The sequence below is a fragment of the Heliangelus exortis genome, chromosome Z (genome assembly GCF_036169615.1).
Source record: "Heliangelus exortis chromosome Z, bHelExo1.hap1, whole genome shotgun sequence".
Classification (NCBI taxonomy): Eukaryota; Metazoa; Chordata; class Aves; order Apodiformes; family Trochilidae; genus Heliangelus; species Heliangelus exortis.
The window spans coordinates 8,665,380-8,689,106 of record NC_092454.1 but is presented as its reverse complement, the minus strand read 5'-3'; the positions used below and the strand labels follow the sequence as shown (position 1 = coordinate 8,689,106).

Below are 23,727 nucleotides of genomic sequence, written 5' to 3'. Positions count from 1 at the left end.
GGATTTGCTATTACCACTGATAATTGCAATGATTCTCTTCTATGAAAGCTACTTAACTCCAACAACATATTTAACTACATGTTTTAACATATTTATATGTTGTGCATACAAATAAGGTCTATTTTCAGTAGTATTCTGTCCCTCCATTCTGCATTGATCTGCCATAATACATCGAGTACTTCTGTGTGTCATTGAAATGAAGGATTTTACTTCATCTTAAGAATAAGCATTTATGCCTCCAACTTAGATTTTTTTCCCCAAGGTTTCTTTGATCTAGATATGGTGAGGTGGAGAAAAAGCATAGTCCTAGAGACTAATAGTGTTCAAAATATATGTCTGAAAATGTTACCTCAGATTGGTAAGCTCATTCGGGCAGAACAAATGAGAACCAAAAATGCAGATTCCATCAATAAGGCTGCACTGCATGTCTTGCTGAAGCAGGGAACATTAATAGATCTCCTCATGTTCTTCTGTCTGATTAGCTGTATCTAGAAAAAATGAGCCTTTCCAGCTAATGAGTTAGAGGTATTATGCTTCAACAGTCACAAAGAAAATGTGAAGTTGGGCAGTGTTTTCTAACCTATTCTTATTGCAATATTTGAGTACGTTTAAAAAGGGTCATAATGTTTATTGGTGAATACCTGGTGCTTAGAGCTGGGGGATTTCTCTTTTCACAAGGCTTTTAGGGCAGGAAGTGGTAATATTGGCAGTAGTGCTCTGTTTGCTCTTGTCCTCCAAACTGGAAAATGTTTGCCTTCTAGAACACCACTTAAGCACAAGTGTGGTGTTTTACTTCCATCATTTTACAACCTTGGAAACTCTGGCATATTGAGGGACTCAAAACAGTCACACAAGAGTGGGTCTTGTTCTGTGTAGCATAAATGGAAGCAACTCTGTCAGGGGGAAAAGCAAAACACACAAAAAATCTTTGTATCAGTTTCTATATGGATGGTGTGGTTGTGAGCTTCAAAGGTCCTGCAGCCAAGGAAAGTGATAAAATGAAGAAAGTATTCAGTGTGGAAGATCATGTAGAGATCAAGAGAATTGGAAATGAAGACAGCAAAGTAATGTTTCTAAGAAAGCCTTGTGTAAAAGAGAAAATAGAAGATAAGTTGGAAACTGTCTAATGCTAAAGGTTTTAGGAACAGAAGGCATGAAGGTAAGAGCTTGAAGAGGGAGCAAAAGGAACAGTTAAGACCATAAATATGTGATGGTGGCTGTAGCAGGATATGAAGTCAAAGAGAAGCTGGATTCTGTAGGACTGCAGAAGGCACTGGACACATGAGGCTACAGCTACCACTTAATGAAATCTGAGGGCATGCATTTATACTGGGGGCAGTTCAGCTGTTATATTTAACACTTTGCTTGGCTGTGCACACAGCCACTTTGATTTCGTGCTGATTTCAGGAGACTACTTTTCCAAGTGAAACTTACCATCAGTCTGCTATAAGAACTAAGCCTCACCAATAGACCTACTTCTACCTCTTCTAGTTGGGAAGAAGGTGGCCCTTCCTCTCTCAATCATTTTGCTGAGTTTCATGGCCTATAGCTATATAGCTTGAAAAAATACTGAGGAAGTCTGAACTTCAGCATTCATCATTGAGAGATGACTAGATTTCCTTGCCTCTGTCCATCCATTCAAGGCTAGAACTTCCACTGAAAATAGAAACTTGTCTTAAACATAATTCACAGCATTATAATGAAGCATGTCATGTGGTTAACCTTTAATACAATGTAACATTTAAAGAATAGTTTGCATCTTTTGCTAGTAAATTACTACATAAATATTTAGATTACATGTGAATAGGAATGTGGCATTATTTATGGATTTGTATGTCTCTGGCATTTCAGATGCATGGTTGTATTGCTCCTTAATAAATGCAGACATTAAAAGAACAAGCACACAGAAAGTGCTAATTTTAAAGCTTTGCAGGTCAGGGGAGAAAAATCTCCACATTTTTAAAACTGCTTGTCGTCTCCTGTTGCACGATAGAGAGAAATCATTTAAAACACTTGCAGTTGGATTAAGCTCCCTTATTCCTGATACTTGTCATGGAGTGACATGTCTCACCTGCTAGTGCAGATTGGTAGCAGAGCAGCCTGTCAGATCTGAAGATGTTTTGGTGCTGTCTGTTCCTTCTCACTTCAGAGGCAGATGTGTTATGGTACAGTTACTGCTTTAATTTTTGCCCCTATCTTGCTTCAGTTCTCTCTCACCTTAATCCTTGGAAGGGGAAGGCAAGAATGTATGAAATGTCTTACTGGCAAAAACTGTCAAACAAAAAGAGGGAAGTTGTGGGGTTGGGTTTTTTTTTTTTCTGGTTTAGCTAGAGATCTTTGTGTCAGGGAGACTGACCACAAAGCTACACTGCCAGTAAAGGACACAACAGTTCAGGAAAAGGTCCTGAAATAATAGCATTGCAAACTGTTGTGGAAGCTCTCTGAGATCTAAGATATGTGAATTCTCTTACTTGTGCTGCACAGACTTCTGTGAAGTTATGTAAATCACGTACCTTCTTTGTAGCTTGCCTTCCCTTTTATGAAATGTGACCTTCCTTGTAGAGTTAGCATACAAGGATGATGACAGCAAGTCTGTTGATTCCTGTAAGCTATTCGGATATTGCAGTGATATAAACTTCCCATATATTAGCAGAAGTGTAAGTTTCCATTTGAGATAGAAAGGCATAGGTGTTTCCCTGATCTGTTGAAATTAAGAAGGAATACTGAGCAGCTCTGCTGCAGTCTTAGCTTGTAAATTAATCCTGTAGTTCAAAAGTTTATTCTTTGGGGGCTATCATTCCTCCATGGCCTTCATAATGTTTGTCAATGAGAACACCTCTCTGTTCATACTTTTGTGCCATAGACTCAGCAGAAGTATCACTTAAGACTCGTAGGATCTTATATTCTGCTTCACTGAACAGTTTCCTGTCTTGTGTTTTAAACTTCTGTAAGAAAAGTATCTCTCTTGATTTATGGATTGGTTTTTATTTTCTGTTTATGGTCCTCTTTTTGAAAGCCAGTCAATTCTAGTCTATGCCCTGGTCAAAAATCATCTTAGTGTACATCAAGGCAAGGTGTTCACATACACTAATTTGCCTTCCCTACTTGTTGGCAAGAAAGAGCTGTTCCCATATAGCTTGATGTACAGGTTACTTTGACCTGTTGGTCGGGGAAATACCCTTAATTTCTCTGGTTTTTATAGGCTGCTGCTGTATAAAATCTATTAATGTTGAATATTTTTCCCCATTTCCTTGTAATGACTCTGGTTTGATGTCTCAGAAATCTATTATAAAACATATGGATGTGTTTTACAAGAAGATCTTTTCAGCATCTGACTTGACTAAGTTCTTAGCATCTGTAGTGTGCCCTGTGTTGTCTGCAGAAACACTGGATCACAGATTTTTCTGGTTGTTTTCATGGAGTGGCTGTATGTATGGAGGCATCTGGCTCCAGCTCTTGACTGTATTGCAGTAAGCAAAGAATTTACCTAAGAACTAGTTGCTTACTCAAATATTAATCCTGTAAGATGAGGATACCTGAGAGCATCTCTTTTCATGCAGTCAGTATGCGAAACTTTATGCAGACTCTTTTCAGCTACTTCTTCATCTGATGAGCACTTCTGATTTTAGATTTTAGAATTCTTGTCTTCTGGAGTAATGGCCCTCCAGCACTGATGTAAGTTGATGTAAGTTTACACTTACCAGTGTTTCTTGAAGAGGTGTGTAGAGAGAGCTACAAAAAAGTCATAGACAGGGAGAAGAGGTCTGTCTCTTCCCTGCTGATACATTACACTTCTTTAGTTTGTACACATCCAGCTGGATATCTTGGTACACTCCATGGAAGAAGAAGAGTCCTGCAGAACGCCAGCTGCTCTTCCGTGGTAATAAATGTGAGGATATAGGGAAGAGGTGAATATTTTTTTTTTTGTTCAGGAAATAGTGCTTTCAGAGCCTCATGAAACTTGTTTTTACCTAGGGCATGTAAACTTCCAAAAAGAAAAAATACATGTCAGTGGGTTAGTGTCACTCTGGGAACAGGCCTGTCTGGTCAAAACCCTTTTTGTAATACAAAAACTAATCAGCCAGAAAAAGCATCTTTATCTCAGTAGAAAAATCTGAGGAGCTCCTGAGGTTTGGCTCCTGAAGTTAAGTCTTTACTCTTTACTTTCAATACTTCCCAGTAGAATCATTCCAGGTGTGACCACTCATTTTCTTCCTCTTCAATAAATAGTAACTATTTGATTTGGATAGGGTGCCTTAAGAAAGTCAAGTGTGAGGGAAAAGGAATTTTGTTAACAAGCTCTAACAATTTATGAGTTGTAGCAACTCTTTGGATAATTGGATAAGACATATCTTCACTGGACTTAGTTTTCATGTATTTAACCTATTAATCATACTGTGAGGACAACATAAAATATCTGTACATGTCAGAAGACCAAGTTTGCTATTTTAAACCTTGCAGTGGCATCAAGCATGTGGTAAAGCATAGGGACACGATAAGTGAATATTAATACTTGCCCAGTAAAAATATCCCAGTGTCCAGGAACCTACAATCAGAATGTTTCTTTGTCTTTAAAAGCACTGGTTGTAGTTTTATGTTATGAATTTGATTGTCTCAGTCCATATAAATTTTAAGTGTTTGCAGCCTCCTGTGAAGAGCAGTGCCACAGCTTAGGGAAACTCTGTGAAAAATCTCCTCCATTTCTTTGTCTGGAAGCTGGTAGTTGTAAACACCTGAATCTGTTTGTTCAGTTGCTGAACAAATGCATATTCACTATCCTGAAATGCTTCCATTAGAATTTTTCTGTCTTGGTGATTCCTGTATTTGTCTGGCTCATAACAGTTCTCCTGTTTATGCAAGAATAAAGGCCACCCTGGTCCCTTTGCTGTTACCGAGAATGTAAAATATGTATTTTTTCCTAATCTGATACTCTCATTTAATATGAAGGTGCATTATACTGCCCTGTCCTCGTATAGCTATGGACATAAATGTCAGGAAAGTGGTCTACTGTTCGTACCATACAGCCTCCTTTTCTTCTCCAGGGATCCAGATCTTTAGAGTTTTTAAATGCCTGTTAATTAAGAAGCTGTGGTTCACTTTGCCTGCTTCTAAATCTAAAATTGTTAGGAGAAAAGAAAATCATTATTCATTTTGTTGGGTAGGTAGAAGTTTCCTGTCTTAAAATGTGTGGATGTGCTGCCTTTTTGTCTGTTTGTGAGGGAACTCAAGTCAAAAAATGAAATCCAGAGTGCCTGCAAAACAAATTACTTTTAATTACTTCAATTTTTAAACAGCTCTGTTTAGTTTACTTAGCTGTGTCTTCCATTTTGAGCTGTGGGGCTTATTGTAGTGTTACTGCAAAAAAACCTGGAAGAGCAGCAGAACACACCCCGTTTCAGACAATAATATTTGAGACCTTAGTGCTGTAAATGATCTAGAAATGTGGATGTATTAATGAGGGGTATAATAGGTTTCAGTGAAAGTAGGAGATAAGATGTGTTAATCTTGTATATTAAATAGTCCTACAACAATGAACCTTATAATGAGGCTGTTATTAAATCTTTTCTTCACTTAGTTCAGTGAAACCAGTGCTTTTTTGGTTTGGCATGTTTAAGGGCAGCTTTTACAATAAACGACCAACTTTCTGAGGCCTTTGATGCCATTCTGAAATACTTATCTAATTAAAGATATGTACAGCATGTGATGAAAAAAAGAAATCTTTGGAGCACTCTGACATGGAACACTTTCCTTTTTTGGTTTTGGGGACACCTTCTTCAAAATTGGTATTTCTGCATTTGAATGGAGTTTGATGTGACCTCGACTGCCTTTTAGGAAAAGGAGCATTGCATTTCTCTCATCAACAGCATGCAAACAGATTGTGTTCTAACAAGGTTAGAAAGACTGTCAAAATAGCAATGGTTTTAAAAGAAAAAAAATATCTAGAATGACGTGTGATTTTTACATTCTGTGCTGTTCTAGCTCTATGGAACTGAAGACAGTTCCATAAGAAGGGCAAGATTTCTTGGCTCGCTGGTGTTCATTTTTTTCTATTTCAGTCCAGTAACATTTACAGATTTTTCATCTCACCACCTGCACCATTTGCAGATACTCAGATTGAAGTCTTCAGGCTTTAGTCTGAGTACGTTCTAATTTAAAGGGGTGGAAAAAGAAAGTTTAAATGCCTAGGGCTGATGCAGACTGTTACAGAAAGGTGAAGCACACGAGGAAGCAGCAAACAAAAGAATTCCCCACAGCCACAAGGTTTCCTTTCCTGTACAGACCTGATGGAGCAATCTCTGAGAGTGGTGTGAGCTTGGCTGAAGGAGAGTCCACTTTTCTCTGACAGTATTATTCCCATTTGAGGGCTGTAACAAAAAGGTTCAATGAGAGACATCAAGTATATAAAATTAAAAGTGATGATTGATTGTTTCCTGCAAGGAAGCAACAAGACAGACACCACTGTGTATTCTCAGGTGATCCCCATTCTGATAGTAACTGAGACCAAACTTGATTAGCTTTGTTATACGATGAGTTGATGTTTTCTGATGTTACATTCTTATTCCCTGCAAAGCAGACACCTTTTTGATTTACTATGCATGTTCTTTAATTGAGATGGAGGTGCTGTAGCTCTGTTCTCAGTAAGTTGAGGTTTTACATTCCATTTCTCTTTTGCCTCTTCATCCCCTTTTCTCCACGCATCTGACTCTGAGCTCAAATTTATCCTGTTAAATAACTCCTTTCACTGCGTCTAAACATAACAGGCTGAGCATCCTTCTCAGGTACCTCAATTCCCATATAAGCTAAAAGCCCCTTATCTCTCCTCTGGCTTCTGCCAGGAGCTCCGTTTTCAAATTAGAGTAAAGAACATGAATGTTTTAATATCGAGTAGCACTGATATGACAAATGGCTTTGTGTAAACGGTAACTGTGGCTACTGTGAAAGATTTTTTTAATTCTCAGAGAGGCCTGCAACTAAAGCAGCAAGCATTTCCAGTGGCAGCTCTGTCATGTGGAGCTGTGACTCCTGGTGTGGAGTGGGGGGGTGGTATCTTTTGAGGAGGAACAGTGCCAGGAGGGGTGGACGGCGGATTTTCGTGTTTCGAAGGGATTTGCAGGACCCCTCTCTGTAACAAAATTAACCTCAAAATTTGACAGAAGGCTCTGTTCAGTTGTGTGAGGGGAGCGGCAATATCCGGACAGGTCACTAGGTGGAGCGGCAGGTCCATGTTTCTTGTCTCAGGGGCTGACCAGTGCTTTTGTCGGCTTTGCAGATGCACATATGGTAGAATATTATCATTTTATGGTTACAATTATGAGCAATTTGATAGAAAATGAAAGCTGAATTATGCAGTGTTCCTTTTATTTGTTTAATTTTGCACTCTAAATATGTAAAAGGAAAAAATAGCTCGCTTTTTGTGTGGATGGTGATAGGTGCAATACCTTCTTTTGGCTTCATGTTCTCTCACATAGCACAGGTTGAGATTATTTTCTGTGGTACATGATGAAATGTGTGGTGTTGTTCTCTGATGCTGAGACTGTTTTTGCACAGAAATTGTATATGGCTGAATCTCCAGACTCCATTTTTCCATAAAAGAAGTTCATACATCCACTTGCTGATAGACAAAAAAGTAAGTAGCAAGTTCCTTAACAGTTTCCAGTAGAAGAAGCTGGGTAGCTGTGCTGTCTAAGCAAATGCCAAAGGAAATCTTTAAATCCTGAAAGTCACTGTAGACATTGGCAGAGTGAGTATGTTCTGAACAAACTCTTGCCACTGAAGTAAAATCTCCTGCCATCACAGTTCTTAAGCCAGAACTAAAAAAAAAAAAAATTAAAAAAAATTATGGCCCTTGCCAGAACCAAGAGCTTGTTATGATGATCTGTGGGTCCTGTATTTTGAGTATCCAGGTTCTTAGTTTCTCTGTCATCAAATTCCTTATGTTCAGTACTATGAAAATGCATGTTTACACCAGTCTGCTAGTGGCATAACCTGCCTCTTGGGTATTGTGTTCCTCCTTCTTGTTCACTAGAAAAAAAGTTGTTAGCACAACCAGCTTCCAGAAAGACTTTATATTCTTCTTTCTTTGCTTGTAAGTATCCTTTTGTTTGTATTAATGAAGATACGGCTGGAGATGTGATTTCCACTTGGAATGGAAAGTACAAGCTCTGAAACAGTATTTGCATTTATTGATTCAGGCACATCTGCTGGCGTATGATGGCGTGTGATATTTTTGTCCTTACCCACCTTTGAACCAGAGGACATGGCAGATAAGCTGTCCAGTTTGATTGGCATATCCTGTAGAAAGGATTTTCAATACCTAGGATCAAATCATGTACCCTAAACTGTTTTTGCGTTTTCAAAGTATGGTGGAGACTTCTCTGAGTTTGTGAGAGAGCTTTCCTTGCTCTCTTTACTGGCTTTCTGTTTGGCCAGTTTTAGATATAATATTTTTATATTGTGCATCTTAAAATTTTTCAGTTTATTTAGGGCAAACTTGGGAATCTCATCATCTGGGTGGAACAGAGCATCTTAGTAGATGGCAAAATTCACTGTGTCTATAAAAAATTTTAAAAAATTACAAGTAGTAGGAATAAATCATGCTGTAGAGTTTAGCCAGTGTAGGAAATCTTGTATCTTTTATTGCTTTTTTTTTAGGATCAATTTTAACATTTTCCCTACAGGTGGTATGGGTGGAGATGGAAAGATTATTTTTTTTAAATAAGTCATTCAGCTCTTTAGAAAGCTGTATTTTTTTATTGCTGTCCCACATTGGTAGAGACTAGAGTTGAATTTGATGTTTCATACACTGCCTGAAAGCTCCACAGGTCTGCCCTGGCTTTGTCCCTAACTTTTCTCTTAACTGTCTCGCTTTTCTTTAGGTAGGTAACCATAACTTAACTAATTTGTATGCACCCTATGCTGTCTTGGCTCTCTTCAAAGTGTAATCAAGTCATGAACTAATTACAATACCATATTCCCAAAGAATGTAAATTTAATTTCCTTTCAAACAGAATGGGAATGTATTAAGCAATTCCTTTATATGAGAGCTGTGGCATTCAACAATATAATGCTGATGCTTCAAACCGAAGTGAAGTTCTTAACATTTGTGGACCTTGTGACCTTTTTCCCTATTCATCCTCCCTTTTTATTCTTGCATCTGTAGTTAATTTACTGACTGGATAACAATATTAAAATATTCAAGTATAAATTAAAATGTAACTGTTGGGCTTCAGATTGGAGATCGCTCTATCTTATTGTATGTGACTTGCTTCTTTATAGTGTTTTCTGAAAAGTGCTTCCTGAGGATTTTGGATCAGAGAGAAATTGTGTTTTGAATTGAAAACTCGTAAGGTTCTGACCCACACCAGATGATTTCTTTAATACATTGAAAAGTGGATGTGCAGAAAGTTCCCTACAGGTTCTTAGCATCACTGTGCCAAGGAGTCCACATAAACTCAGGTATATAAGAAGGAGTGAACACAAGTTGTTCATAAAACATTTTATTGCCTTCAGTCTTTGCAGCATCTTCAGAGTTTAGATAATAAACCTTCATAGAAGTTACCAGTCTTTACCCTTTCACAGAACAATGATTCACATAGGTTCACATAAAAATTATTTTATTTGTCTTAATTTTAAAGGCAGAAGAAATGTGTTAGGGTTGACTTTGATCTGTGCCTGGCCAGTGTGATTTCTGAAATTCACCCCTGTTGTTGCTCTTCTGAGATGAGATTGTCAAAGCACAGGACTGTATATTAAGCACAAGTTGTGTTTTAAAATTAAATGTGGATTAGCTTCCAATGAAGTATGTAATTGTTTAGTGCTAAAGGAAAGAGCTTAGAATATCTTAGTTTATATTTTAAAGTGTTCCTTTTAGATGTTAATTCATTAATACCACAAGTTTATTTTTATTCATATGACTTTTCATATGTAAGTAGGTGAAGCTGCATTATTTTAATCCTTTCTTTGGTTAGGAAGAAGAAAGCCTGCAGGTGGAAATCAGAATGACGTACATATTGCTTCTTTCCCAAGAGGCAAGGTATCTTTTTCCTATTGATATGCAAAATATTAATGTAAAAAATAAAGCTCATTGCCTTTTATGAGAAAGTGCTGAAAAATATACACTTAGGTGATGCATGGAGAAACGTGGGCCCACTTCAAACTGAGCACACTTGTAGTGGAGTTTGCCACGAGGCTGTTGTAGGTTGTGCAAATTTTTTTCCCTGGTATTATGAGCTTTTGTAGCTTGACCCTTGTTAGCATTTAGAGACACACCTATGTTTGGTCTTAGCCTTTGTTTGAGTTTGGTGAAATTCTTAGTGTTGCAGCAGCATTTTAAGTCATTTTTAGGCCAGTGAGAAACAGTGGAGTGGGATGCCATAGCTGTAGATGCAGAGGTGTCTCTATTAAACAGATGTGAGCTCTCTTTGGCATTATTCAAGTTGCCAGGCACAGTCCAGCTGCATTCTGGAAATGGTGTAGCATTGGTGTTGCAGCCAAACTAAGGAAACTCCACAGAATTATCAAGGCAAGGTAAGTCATGTGAAGTATAGAGTGCTTTATGTGGGACAGTGTGTCTGTGCAGAGCTGCTTAAAAAGATCTGGCTTATGTGCACCTCATCAGGGTTAGGCAGATGAGCTTAGGTCTGCTTGCCTCTCATCTGAATAGATTCTTTGGAGATCCAACATCTCTCTTTCTTTTAATGCCCAGCCTAGAATCAGCAATTAAAAAACAGTGGCACTTCCTCAGCATCTCCTCGATCTACTTTTTTCACAGCCTTTGTCTTGAAGGGACTACTGGAGGCAGTGAAGAGAATGTGGTTCTTGGTGAAACTGCCAACAATATGATAACTAGTCAGCCTTGTAGATGAATGTCCTCAAGCAGTGTTTAAAAAAAGTAAAAAATAAAAAAAGTAATTTGTGACTACTAGATCATGATTGCAGATTTCAAAAAGCTTTCTTCATCATGTCCCATCACGTCACATCCCAGGTTTCTAGTATCTCATCTGCAAAGTATAAGTTATTTCTGTCTTACATAAATTCAAATGTAACTTTTGCCTATTTGACTTTTCCCTTCCTTCAGTCATTTTTGCATATCTCTAATATCTCTGAGTCTCTAGAGAATCTTCCACCGGGTATAGATACTGATGGGTGAATGCAAGCAAACTTTCACTCCAAGCTAATCAGGTGAAAGAGGAAGCTGTGCCTGAGCTGTGCTAAATTACCCTACAGCTACAAGGCTTGAGTCTTAGTGCTGGTTTGTGGAATGACTGCTGGGCTGCAGGCATGCCCAAAGACTCCTTGTGTCACAGTTTCTCCATGTGTAAAAGGAACACCAGAGCCCATTATTGTCCCAAAAATGCTTGTGAGAAGCTATTGAGGAAGGAGTCACTAAGTGAGAAGCTGTCAAAACCACTCTGAAAATACAAGGCTTTTGTTGATTAATTGACAAAAAAATCTTAATTGTGTCCTCCATCCTTCATGAGAGTTGCTAGTAAGCTTTTTCCAACCTCAAATTTCTGTGACTGGAGGCTGCTTTAATTTTTTTGTTTCTTTGAAATAAAGGGAGATAAACCCAAACAGTTGTCCTTGCATGTTACAGGGTAAAAGTCCTTCTCTCTAGACAAAATGTCCTCTACTTTTTTTTAGCTTTGCTGTGTCTTGTTTGTTTGTTTGGCTTTTTTCCTCTTACAAAAAGTGGTTCCAGAAAGGTTGAACTTTAGCCAATAGCCCTTGCAGGGTGGCATTGCATTGGCAATATTTTGAACCCCTTGACTCCCAAAGAAGAGATCAGTGGGTGTTTGAACTACTGCAGGGTGAACACAGCCCACAGATGTGTGTGGGGGCTGATGTGTAAAACTTCAAAGCCTTCTTGGAAATCACTGGATGCTCCAAACCAAAACACTTCAGGTCTTAATCTGGGCTTCACTTAGAGCCAAGGAGTCAGCTGAAACAGTGTACTGGGACCAGTACAGGAGGTCAGTGGGAACACTGAGATTGCTCTTTTTCTCCCACCTTTTTTCTCCCTGCAGATTCTGGGGAAGAAAGCAGCTGTAGTTGTCTGTCCTACTTCAGAGTGTGAGCACTGAAAGTATTTTAGCAATGAGTAAGCTGGTAAGAGTTGGTGTAGTCATACAGCAAGCTTGAAAGCCTGAGGCTGGAGAGTGGAGCTGGAGCGACAGTAGGGTTGAGACTTTCTAAGGTGGATGGACCCCACCAGACAGATCTCTGTTGCTCTAAAAGGAGGTCCCCTCTCCCAGCAGCATATTCCCTCTTCCTTCATGACAACTCCTGCACTTAACTGACCCTCAGCATTGCTTTTTCAGTTTGCTGAGCTCTTGGAGTGAGAGTACTTTGGAAGAGCTGCAGAGCTGGTGCAGATGGAGAGAGTGAGACTCTGTGGGGTGAGTGGGAGTGTGTCTTTGGCAGCAATTGAGCATTATGTTGGCTGTGCCTTTCCATGTAATCTCACCCCTAAGAAAAATCTCTTTGTTCTCTGCCTAACATCCCTCTGCCTGGAAGTCTGTTTCTGGCTTCTGTAAGTGTGACACTTAGCAGTCCCCCTTTCTCAAAGCCAACTCTGTCTCCACTGAGATTATTATCTCTTAAGAGCCATAAATGAACTCTTAATTCTGCGACTTATATTAAGTGATGAAATTGAATAATTTAGTCTATAAAATATATACTACTTGCAGTATGACATGTAAATGTGGCTGTTGAAATCTTAAACTTTTCATTTCTGATTTTTTTTTTTCCCCCCTCTCCATGTACAACCCTAATACTTTACTAACCAAATGCATAAAATATATTACTCAGACATACTCAAATTCCAGTTTCTTGGACATAAAACTGCTGTTCAGTGAAAGGCCAAGTACCACTTCTCTCAGGTAACTAACATCTTGTAAATTCAGTATCCGTGCTCCTGAACACATGAAGAAATATCTGGTGTGAACATTTAGGCACAATACTTTTTCTGTGGAATGCACATCTGTAGGACTTGTTGTCCTGTAGACTTTTTTTCACCCATATAACACTTTTTTTTAAAAAAAAGATACTAGAAATACTTATCACCTACATATTTGTCTAGAATGCCATAGTACATGTATGCCCTTGTTATTTCTGAATCACTTAAATGTTTTTCTGGCGATGTTGTATATTGCCTGGCTAACTTGTAGGGGAAAAAAAGAAGAGATCATCTTGCTGCTTTTAGCAAAAATTCAACAGAGTGGAAGACTAAGATCTAATATTAAAGCTTTTTTCCATAAGATCACATTGTTCTGTAAATGGACCAGCACACTATAGAGAATTATCATACTTAGAGCTATTCAGCATAAGTCTTAAACAAATGAACATTTTTTTTTCCTATTTGAAGCTTCATGTTTACTTACTAAGCATAGCAGAACTTTGGACTCTTAGACTATGGTGACTGCAATGATGGCTTAGTGTAGAGTTTTGTGTGAATGAACAAAGTTTTAATCTTCCAGCACAGGGAGTTTTAGCAGTTACTGTGTGGTATGAATATTAGAAGACTTTCAGGGATATCATGGCTGCCATTCAGGCTCACGTTAACTATTGCCCTTCCCACTCATGATCACATAGCTGACCCTTGAACAATCAGGATTTGCATGCACACTTTCTTAATGTTAATTTTGCATGTCATATTTTAAGCTGTATTTTCAATAAATCTGGCAGCAGCAAGCAAGAGGTGGTGGCATCATGTGCACAGCAAGGGCTCTGCAGGCTGTAAAACACAATTTGGGCATCTCTGTTATGGCATACTTGTACCATACATGTGCTAAGTTTGTGAGGGAGGGCAGTCTTGCCTAGCTTTCCAGCAGGACTGATATTAATACTGGCAAGAGTGATGGGTCCATGGCCATCAGTTGTGTGCCTCAGGGCCACTCAGGGTACACATTCCTTGTGCCAGCAGTATGCTCTCTGGAGGGAGAAGAGAGGGTAAAATCTGTTCTGTGGGGAAGGGGTTGCTGCAAGCAAAGTGAATTAAGAGGGCTGTAAGAAATTGATAAAGATAGAACTATCTGGTTTTATATTCTGCCACATAACATGGGTTTCAATGAATTTCCCTATAATTTGTCTTCAAATACTGACATTTAACTCTTAGGCGGTATAAATGAACTGGCTTTTTCTAGAGTAAAATTCATGCCCTGCGTCCAGACTAATATGTTCACCTACTATAAACATTACTGCCCATGGTTACAACCAGAATAAAAATTTCCTTTTATATACATCATAGCTTGCAGAGACTCCTGAGACCACCACAAATCACTTCATCCTTTTGGTTCTCTCTGACAAAATGACCTGAAATGTAAAACAGCTCAGGCTTCAGGCAGACTGGCTATGGAAAGCAATTAGCTTGTTTAGACCATTGTTAGTACCCTCCCTCTCTCCAGGTGCTGAGCAAAGGTGTTTTAGGAGCTCTCCTTATTGATTTAAACATTGGGGTTTAATAAACCCCCATTGCTTCCTAAAATGTTTTGTTTATCCTCTATGTAGCTTTTTATTTACCAGAAAGAAAAACAAACAAAACCCTGACAAGTTCACCCCACCCTCGGGTCTCCCCTGAAAAGAACAAGAAGGAGAAAAAAAAAAACAACCCTAAACCTCAGGGTCATAACAGGGAATAACAAAGCAGTGAGTTATTTATGCAGCCATGATTGGCAAAAATGATTGCAACATGAATTTGCCCAGAAGCAATGATTAGATCATAAAAATGTTAAGGAAATCTGTAACTCAGCACCATTTTATAGATTGAAGAAGTTTTTGTTCCCTACCTTAATTGCAGTGACTTGTTATTAAAGTATTTATTTGGAATAATCTCTTTGGACAGCGAGCCCTTATCCCATCTGCATGCATAATTAAAAGTGAGGGGGGAGAGAGGGGAGCATAAATGGTTTACCATGCTACATGAGCAAGGGAGGGAATTACACAATGACAGGTGAAGAGCAGATTTATCTCCTGTTGGAATTTCAATGCTGCAAGCAAGGCAGGACACTATTGCTTGCTAATATCCTTGCAAACACCACAGTTGCTGCTTCTGGAGATTACTGTCCAAAAATCATTGCTGGTCTCTGAAAGGCCTGTAGCGCTGCATCTGTGGCTGTGCTTTTTGGAGCCACTGGTCCTCAAGCAAAGAGATTGGATTTGGATATGGGGACTTGTGAATCTATGTCTGTGTTTAAAAATGGACTATTTACTTACTTGGCTGGCTATTTATTTATTTATAAATAAACACTGGTACTGTCTGGCTTTGAATACAAATCAGAGGGTTGTAATTGTTCCATCTGAAACAATGTCATCACCTGCCTCCTGCTGCTGTCCCTTTTTCAGTGATAAAAGAATTTGGTGCAATTCTTCTTTTTCCACTCTCTGAATAGAAAGAAGGTTGTACTTGAACATTCATCTCTAGGCAGATTTATCACCATTAGGCAGCACTCAAACACACAGTATCTGTTTTTAAATTGAGCTGTTATGGATCTAAATCAGATTTACACAGGATAAGTTGGTATATATTTGAGTCTAACTATTCACTAAAGAATATTTTTTCCTTAACTTCTGATGGTTCACCTCTGCAGCAGCAGTACAGAGAATGCCAGGAACTTCTGAGCCTTTATCAGAAGTACCTAGCTGAGCAGCAGGAAAAACTGTCACTCTCCCTTTCAGAACTGGGTGCTGCCAAGGAGAAGGAGCAGAAGGTAAGCTCTTTTCTCCATTGTTCTTTTTTAATGATGTCTCAGAAACATCTTTTCTCCCATACTGGAACAGCGACTTTAAGAGTATTGTCTTACTTTATACAGTGTCAAATACCATTTTGTGATTGGTTTCTCATTAATTCTTCCCTTAATACATGGATTGGAGAAAAAAAAATCAAACCTAAATGTTGTGTCAAAATGTTGTGTCAATAAATGGGTGAAGTTTATCGACAATATCATCACGGAGAAGGAACCACAGGCACACATGCCTCTGCTAAGGGGATGGTGCAGATGCAGATTCTGTTTTCTGTTTACTGGCCTGTTTCTTAAACAGTAAAATAATTACTGTCACTGTAGATACAGCCTTTCAAATTTTCACTGTGCTTTTTGAGAATTGAAAAGGACATTGGAGATGATGTATTTGGTCAATAAGTGCTTCCTCAAGTCTGCAAGACAGCCCATCTGATTTCAGCTGTTAATGGAAGACCTATAATTATAGTTGAAGTTTAAAAACAGAAAATGTTGACTAGAAATACAGCATGTTAAATTAAGTGGTAAAATATTTCTCAGATGTGAAGATTCTCTTCCCAAAGACTTAAAAGCATGGTTGCTTGAATTTTTTTCTGATAGCTGGGTACTTTATTTGCATCCCTGCTGGTAGCAGATTATAACCTGGGAATGAAGCCTACTTATGCAAGTGCTCTACATAATGTTGTTACCTGCTATTCTCTTTCAGTAGCTTCCATCTGCAGGTCTCCAGAGTTTATTGTTCCTAAGGCTATGCCTTTTTAATAGGTTGGTCAATGCCTTGATCGTTTCTTTTTCTGGAGGAGTCTTAAAGGCTTATAATAGGTCTAGGAGTACAGTCATCATTGCAGAGTATCCAGCAGGTGGTCTGATTCTGGCCTCTCATTAGTTCCCTACTGAACAAATGGCATGGACAGATCCTGTCTCCCAGAAGGAAGTGGGCTTTTTTATCCTTCTGGTAGGTTGGGTTTTTTGTAAAATATATTGTTGGACATTGAGCTGTTTGGTAAGGGTTTTAGCCTTTGTAAACAATTCCTTTCCATTGTATTGTATTTTTATCTGCCATCTGTTCTGCTATGGTGTTGACAATGGATGATGCCTGTATTCTTGCCTAAAACATGCTGGGGATCTCCTCAGAAAAGTCCACAGGAGCCCATGGAGCCCAGCAGCACCATGGCATCTGTGAATGGGATGGTGCTGATACTTCTCTCAAGTTTTTCCACAAATAATATTTTCCTTTTCACCTTTCAAATTTAATTACACACATCTTGTACTAGGCTAATCCAGTGTAATCACATCTACAGTGTTCAAGTGTAGAAGGAGATGACAGGAAACCTTCAGCCCTTTAATTGTCAAATCAACACCTGATGGTACAGCAGTCCACATTCATGTTTTCTTCTTTCTAATCTTCCTAATCCTCTCTCAGTGTATACACAGAGACTTCTCTGAACATGTTTTCTGATTGCATGTGCTTACCAAGCTTATCTTTGATTCCGTTAGTTATTTTCTCTATAGTTACAGGTACTTCTGTCCAGAAATGCAAATTCAGATATTATATTGAATTTTCCCTTGACATTTCATTTACAGTCACCTAGTCTAGAGGTCCAGTCTAGCAGGTCTGAAATTACTCTTGTCTTCTTATCCTGTGCAAAGCTTTGTAGGCACAAATAAAAACCTGTCAAAGCATGCTTTCACTATATTTTTTAACATCTTGCCAGATATTTCTAATGTTTCTAGCTTACTTCTTAAATTTTGTCTTTCTATGCAGCCCACATAGACATGGAGCTGTTCATATCCTGGATGCATTTTGCTTTATAAATTGTTCCTTTTTACAAACAAGCACTTCATGCTATATTTCTCCTCACAGCTCAGACACTGTGCAGACTGCCTCATTGTGTCGATTCTTTCCCTAACACACCCTCATGTGATAGCTATCAAAACCCTAGAAAAGTCACTGCACTGCTTCTTGTTAGGCTTCTGTGTTATTTTTACACACCTTATTTGTTGCTGTCTTTTTGTGTCTTGCAAGCTCTTAGGATGTTAGTAGGTTTATTTTGGTCCTGTTTCACTGTTGCCTTAAGGAAACAGTTCAGGCAGACATAGGGAGTCTGGGGCAGACATTCTGGAGTCTGCCTCAATGGTCAGTGCCACAGGGGAATGCAGCAAGGAAGAATCTTTGGGAGGTAAGAGCTGGAATAAGTACAGACCTAAAAACCTTTCCTTATGCTCTGAGGGCTGCCCATACCAACTCCCTCTGCCCTGTGGAAGTTCTTATGCTCTCCCTCCTTTTGGTTTAAGCTGGACTTTGAAAGAAACCATTTTGTTTAAATGTAAGCCTAAAAGAAGCCTTCCATAGTTCTTCTTGAAACCTGATCCACTAGGAAATCTTTTCCTATTGTTCGTTACTGTCTGACTTTAGGAAATCCTGGATATGTCTTGCTTTAAATCAGTAGATATTAGCTAGCTACTTAGTTTTCAGGTTTTTGAACTAGGAGAGGTAGTCTAGGTCTGGGAGAGGTAACTGGCTTTTCCTGCTTCAGGTGATTGCAGCTGATATTGGGGCATATCTGCTTCAATGAAAGATGATCTCATTTTCCTGTGTCTTCCAGAAACATTGTCCTCTGTACTATAGCAGTTTTTTGTTCTGTCTTTTATGAGCTGCCTTATCATATGTTCATTTCCCCCTCTTTTTCCTCCTTGTTTGTTTTGATTAATTTCTAATGCTACATACACCTATATCTTAACATCACTTCTGTCTGGCTGGCTTCCTCTTTCTGTAGGCTGTACAATAAGGCTGAGCTGTCACTTTCCTCTGGGCTCAGACAGGCATTTGAAAGCATCTCCTTTGAGTGTTTAAATGCTGGGCTTCAAGTTAGAATGAGACAATTAACTGGTCAGGAGACTTGCAGCAGATACCAAACACCTGTGGCATTGCTGCAAAATGAGGTGGAGTTGTATGGAAAGCAAATGAGTGTAGTAGTTGTGGGAATTTCACAGGGCTGTGAAATTCATCCCTGGTTTGTAACCATATTGAACTAATGCAGCTACTTTGGTATTAACTTTTATTTTTGTCTCTCTTAGCATCACCTAAGAGTAGCAATAATTCTGAAATCTTTTCTCTTACCTAACATTGCTTCTTTATAACTGAAGTCAGTTCCCAAAATTTAAAGAAGCATTCTAACTAACAGTGAAATAAAATTGCTGGGAAGATGGTGGTGAGATGATTTAAGGCAGAACTCTGGTGGAGTCAATAATCAGTAACTAGAACATGGAGCTTCCTTTTTTTGTGAGATAAAGTTAATTCCATTTGAAAAGATACTTAAGGTGACATGAATTGAATTATTCAAACTGGCCTTCTCAGCATTAACTCTAGGTTAATATCTCATGATGCCTCTGGTTTCATTATAGGAGTTTTAAGTACATAACTTTTTATAATAAATTCAATACCTAGAAGCCGAACTGAAATTGGTTTACCTTCTACTAACCCATAAAAAGAAGCATTAATTGTAAAGTGAATGTTAAAGTGGTCACTAAAGTTGACTCAGGCAGATTCAAAGAGATAGCTTTTGTGTAAAGGAAGAGCTCTACTGAACAATAGGCTTCTGCCCTGATGTTAATAGAAAATACCATCCATATTAAAATGTAGTTAAACTTTTAATATAAAAAAATATTTTTGGATCTTCCTTCTGCAGCTCCCAGATGTTCAGTCTTTGCCATTTTAAGAAGCTTCACACAGAGATGTACAGAAAATTGCCCTTGTTCTTGGTAATCAGGTCTGACCTAGTTATGTAGCTGCTGCTTCACTGCCATCTTAAACAGTGGCAAGAATCCAGTTTACTTTGGCAAGTTGCTGGCTGATGAATTTGTAGCTATTCTTCAGTGTAGGACAGGACTTGAGGCACAACAGTTGGACAGGAGGATGATTTTCTGCAGGACTGGGACTCTTGGGCTACTTCATCTAAAAGAGATCTAATACCTGTAGTGTCAGCATTGCCTATCAGTGTTAATCTTTGAATTTACAAGTACAGCTGGCAGCTTTTGTTTCTTATTCATGGAAGATTACCAACACATCTGCTAATTTCTGTGATTTACATAGGTTCTTGTTGTGTATGTGTTTTAAGCTTCAGTACTTCCACCTGTGTAGAAATGGCACAGATATGAAGTGGGATTGTAGACAGAAAGGAACATGAAGAATTTATTTTCAATGGGGTATCTGCTCTCTTCTTGCTTTGTGCATTACATCATCTGACTCCTGTTTGGTGTCTGTATTGCAGTAGTGCCAGAGGCCCTCATCAGGAATGAACTACTGTTGTGTACTAAGCACTGTGCAAGCATACTGAAAGATACAGTCTGCTTGGGGAAGACTGTAAAATCTGAAGAAGATTAACTTTTGTGTTTTCTTTTACTTTTTATGTTACTGTTCCTCTTGAATCACTTATCCACCTACAAAATTGTTGATACTGCTGTGGTTTCACTTCACAGTGGAGTCTGAAGTAAGCCTGTTCCTGGAAGGACCAGGAGACCTCATATTCTTTTCATGTCAGTGACGAAAATTCATGTCCATATAATTTTAATTTTTTGCCTTAGTAAGTGTGACTACGTACTAAATTTTCAAACATTGGTGATTTTTTTTTTTTTTTTTTTTTTTTTTTTTTTTTTTCAAAAGGATATTGAAACAAACCAATCTTCAGGAGTTGTTTCTCTCTGATTGTCCCTAAACTTTCCTCCCATTCTTCCTTTTTTCAGCACAGGTCTCCTTTAAATACAATCTTAGCTTGGCTGAATAAAAAAAAATCATCCACGTAATGCAAAGAGTTTTGAATGCTATAAGGTAAACCTGCAAGATAAGAATTGACTTTGTCTGTTTACCCAGCTGTACAGGAACAATGCAGGAGACCATAAGAAAGGTACTTGAGAACCGTGACAATATATAAAGAACTAATTTGGGTGTAGACCCAAGGGTATTGGAATAGTATTATGAGGCCAGACAGAGACTGGTTTAGCATGAGTAAATATTGGGAATGGCTTTGCCTTACCTGTGTTACTTTCAGCAAGTCCTCTGATCCTTTTCTGTGCCTCTTCTATTTGTGAAACAGAGATAATGTTTTTGTCCTCATTCCTTCTGTGTTCTAATGAGAAAGCCAGGTTTTGGGTTCTTCTTTATGGTGTTTCAGGTATTAGTGATGATATTTCAAACTTAGTGTGGTTGGGAGTAGACTACCTTGTAATGGGTTGAAGAAAACACATTTCTTCCTTTCACCTCTGGGTTACTAAGTCATAGTTGATTTACCTGTCTTTCCTGAAAAATGCTAACACAAAACAGCAAGGCAGATGGACATAAACATTTCAATGAAAGAGGAACATTAGTATTGAAATACCTGCGTATTGCTAACATTCACAATAGAACTCCACCTGCACTCAGTCTCCTGGAAATGTGTGCCCCAGTAGAACCATTTGGATCGCATAAAAGCCCGGTCTGCTTGCATGCTGAGAAGATGCTGTGTTTGTGATGATAAGCACTTCACTCTCAGCTCACTGCTTAAGCCAGGTCTGAGCAGTTCAGTGCTTAGCTGAGACCTGTGCCAGTTCACTGTCTCTTTGTTCTATTGTCTTTAATCAGCCTTGTCTCTAGCCTCTTTAGGGTCTTTTGATTTTCTTTTTCTTTACTTTGAAGGTGCCTCTTTTTGGTTTCATCCACTTGGCTTTAAAAACTGTCCCTCCTGTGGAAATCTTTTCCTTAGGAGGACACTCATGTCTGGTGTGTATTTTTCTGTTGGGGGATAAATCTGGAAAGGAGACAGTGGCTTCCTTTCCAGCAAAATATTTTCTTGCCTTGTCAATGTCTAAATGATATTGTTACTATTGTAAAATTATAACTCTGGATCTTTATGGGAATTTACGAAATTTGTGGCAAGAAATCTGTCTGTCCTGGAGAAAACTTCTACATCAGATATTGCAATTTCTTCAGTAGAATTCTCATAGTGATTCTTGGGAGAGACCTAGCATCTAGCATCTAGCATCCTCTCATTCTCCCTTTGAAGTGAGAGTAAGGCTTCTCCAGTGAATGCAGAGCTTTGTAAGACTTCACTTGCAGTCAAAGATTTTGTATTACACTACAGGTCTTGAGAAAGAAAACCTCTGTTCTACCCTTCACTTTCTGGAATTACCTGTTTACCTGACATTACCATTAGAAGTGCAGGTGTCCCAGCTGCCCACAGAAATGCTGGTACTTCTGGTTGTTTAGTCTATTTGACTTATGCATATGTCCTTTTGTTCTGCTGTCTTTGATCTTTTTCAAAGTTATGACTCTTGAAAATCAGTTTCTCATGTGCTTCCTATCTCCTTGATTCATTTGGTTCCTGGTAACAGAGTTTTGGATCCCTCTAAGTATGACAGGTCCTGCATACTGTGATGAAGATTATGTCCTTCAGGATATAATGGAAAAACCATTTTGTGGAAAACCAGTGTGGAAAACCAGTGCTGCAGACTTCCAAAATCTGACTGAATAAGCAACCTAATGAAACTTTGAAGGTGGCTGTGTTTTGGTGAGGTTTGGACCAGATAATTAGCAGAGTTCCCTTCCAACCTGAATTTTCTCTGACTATTCTGTAGTTTCTCTTCACCAGCTCTACTGAGGAAAGAGATCGCCTTGTGACAACCTGTTTCTCAGTAAAAAAAAAGAAGCTTTTGGGCAGCAGCAGTAGGTCCAGCAGCTGGTCCTGCGTTTCTTAAAATGGAGATTGCTAGAATTGCTATTTCTGGCTCTGGAAACAAATAGAGATGGCAGACTAAAACTTCATAACCTAAAAACCATTTTTTCATCAGTTTAAACTACAGATAGTGTGATATTAATGCTTGCTATATTGAGATAAATTGCTTACCATGTCTTGCACACGTTTTTGTGTGATAATCAGGTTGTTTAATTAGAAGTGTTGTCTTTTAATGAAAGCCAGGTGATTATCAGTTCAGGACATTATAGGTTGGTCTTTGTATGGCAAAAAGATTTTTCATAAGAGCCAGGGATGTAGTTTTCTTCAAGCTAAGAAGGTGGGAATTCGTTATCTGTCTGTACCAGAATGATTGCCTGCAGAAATATCTCTTCGAGTTAGCTCTGAATACCCTAAGATTTAACTTGAGTTTTTCATTTTGAGCTGCAAAAAGTTAAAACTTAAAGTTTTTCCAGTGCACAGTTTGCCATTTGAAGTTTATAAGGAGTGTTGTGTGGGGATTTTATCTACCATAGGACAAATTTGTAAAGTTCTTCAGACATCTGGACTAAATTCCCTATATAAGCAGAATATATACGTGATGAGGTGACATCATCACAGGCTGTGCATCTGTTGCAAGGCTGCATACACATTACATGTGTATCACATTTCATGTGATTATGGTTTTGACCAGCCTGGTGACCTCTCTCTTTTCCAGCAAATGCATTAAATACCATGTCATGACATCATGACAGTTTTTAGCTTCTGTCTATTCATGGCAGATACCAGAAAACATCTGAAATTCTCTCTTTGTTTTGGAAATTCACTCATATGATTTCACAGCTTGGGTCGTGGGTAAAAAAAGACCATGCAGAGAGTCTGGACTGTCATGTGCTGATGGCGATTCATAGTAGATACATGGTGCAGAAAGATACATGAGTTTCTCCTGTCTCTCCTGTCAAGAAAAATGGCAATCTGAAGCTCAAGTAGTCAAAGCTGACCATGCAGATACATGGTTTCTGAGGCTGAGTTACTTCCATTTAAAAGTAAGGAAAAGCAAATTATGTCCTCTAGCCTGTCTTGGAAGTCTGGAGGCTGTTCTTTGTGTTTAAATAAAGTAATTTCTAGTCAATTTGTAATAGATGCATTGGTTTCCATGTTACATCTTTCACCATCTGCTGTCTCCTTAAGCAGCAGTATTCCTGTTGGCTGGAGCAAGCAAACAAATTTCCAGGGTATCTTTGTTTTCTGGTGTGTAACTTCACAATCTCCTCATACTCATTGCTATT

The 23,727-nt window shown here is 38.6% G+C and overlaps 1 protein-coding gene across 2 annotated transcripts in view; it reads left to right on the top strand.

The window, feature by feature from the left end:
* KIAA1328 (KIAA1328 ortholog) overlaps positions 1-23,727 on the top strand; it is a 169,207-nt gene that overhangs the window by 51,218 nt on the left and 94,262 nt on the right. For both annotated transcript variants that reach the window (XM_071731920.1, XM_071731919.1), the window contains one exon: positions 15,580-15,707. In XM_071731920.1, coding sequence (XP_071588021.1) covers positions 15,580-15,707 — 128 coding nt within the window. The remainder of the gene's footprint in view (positions 1-15,579; positions 15,708-23,727) is intronic.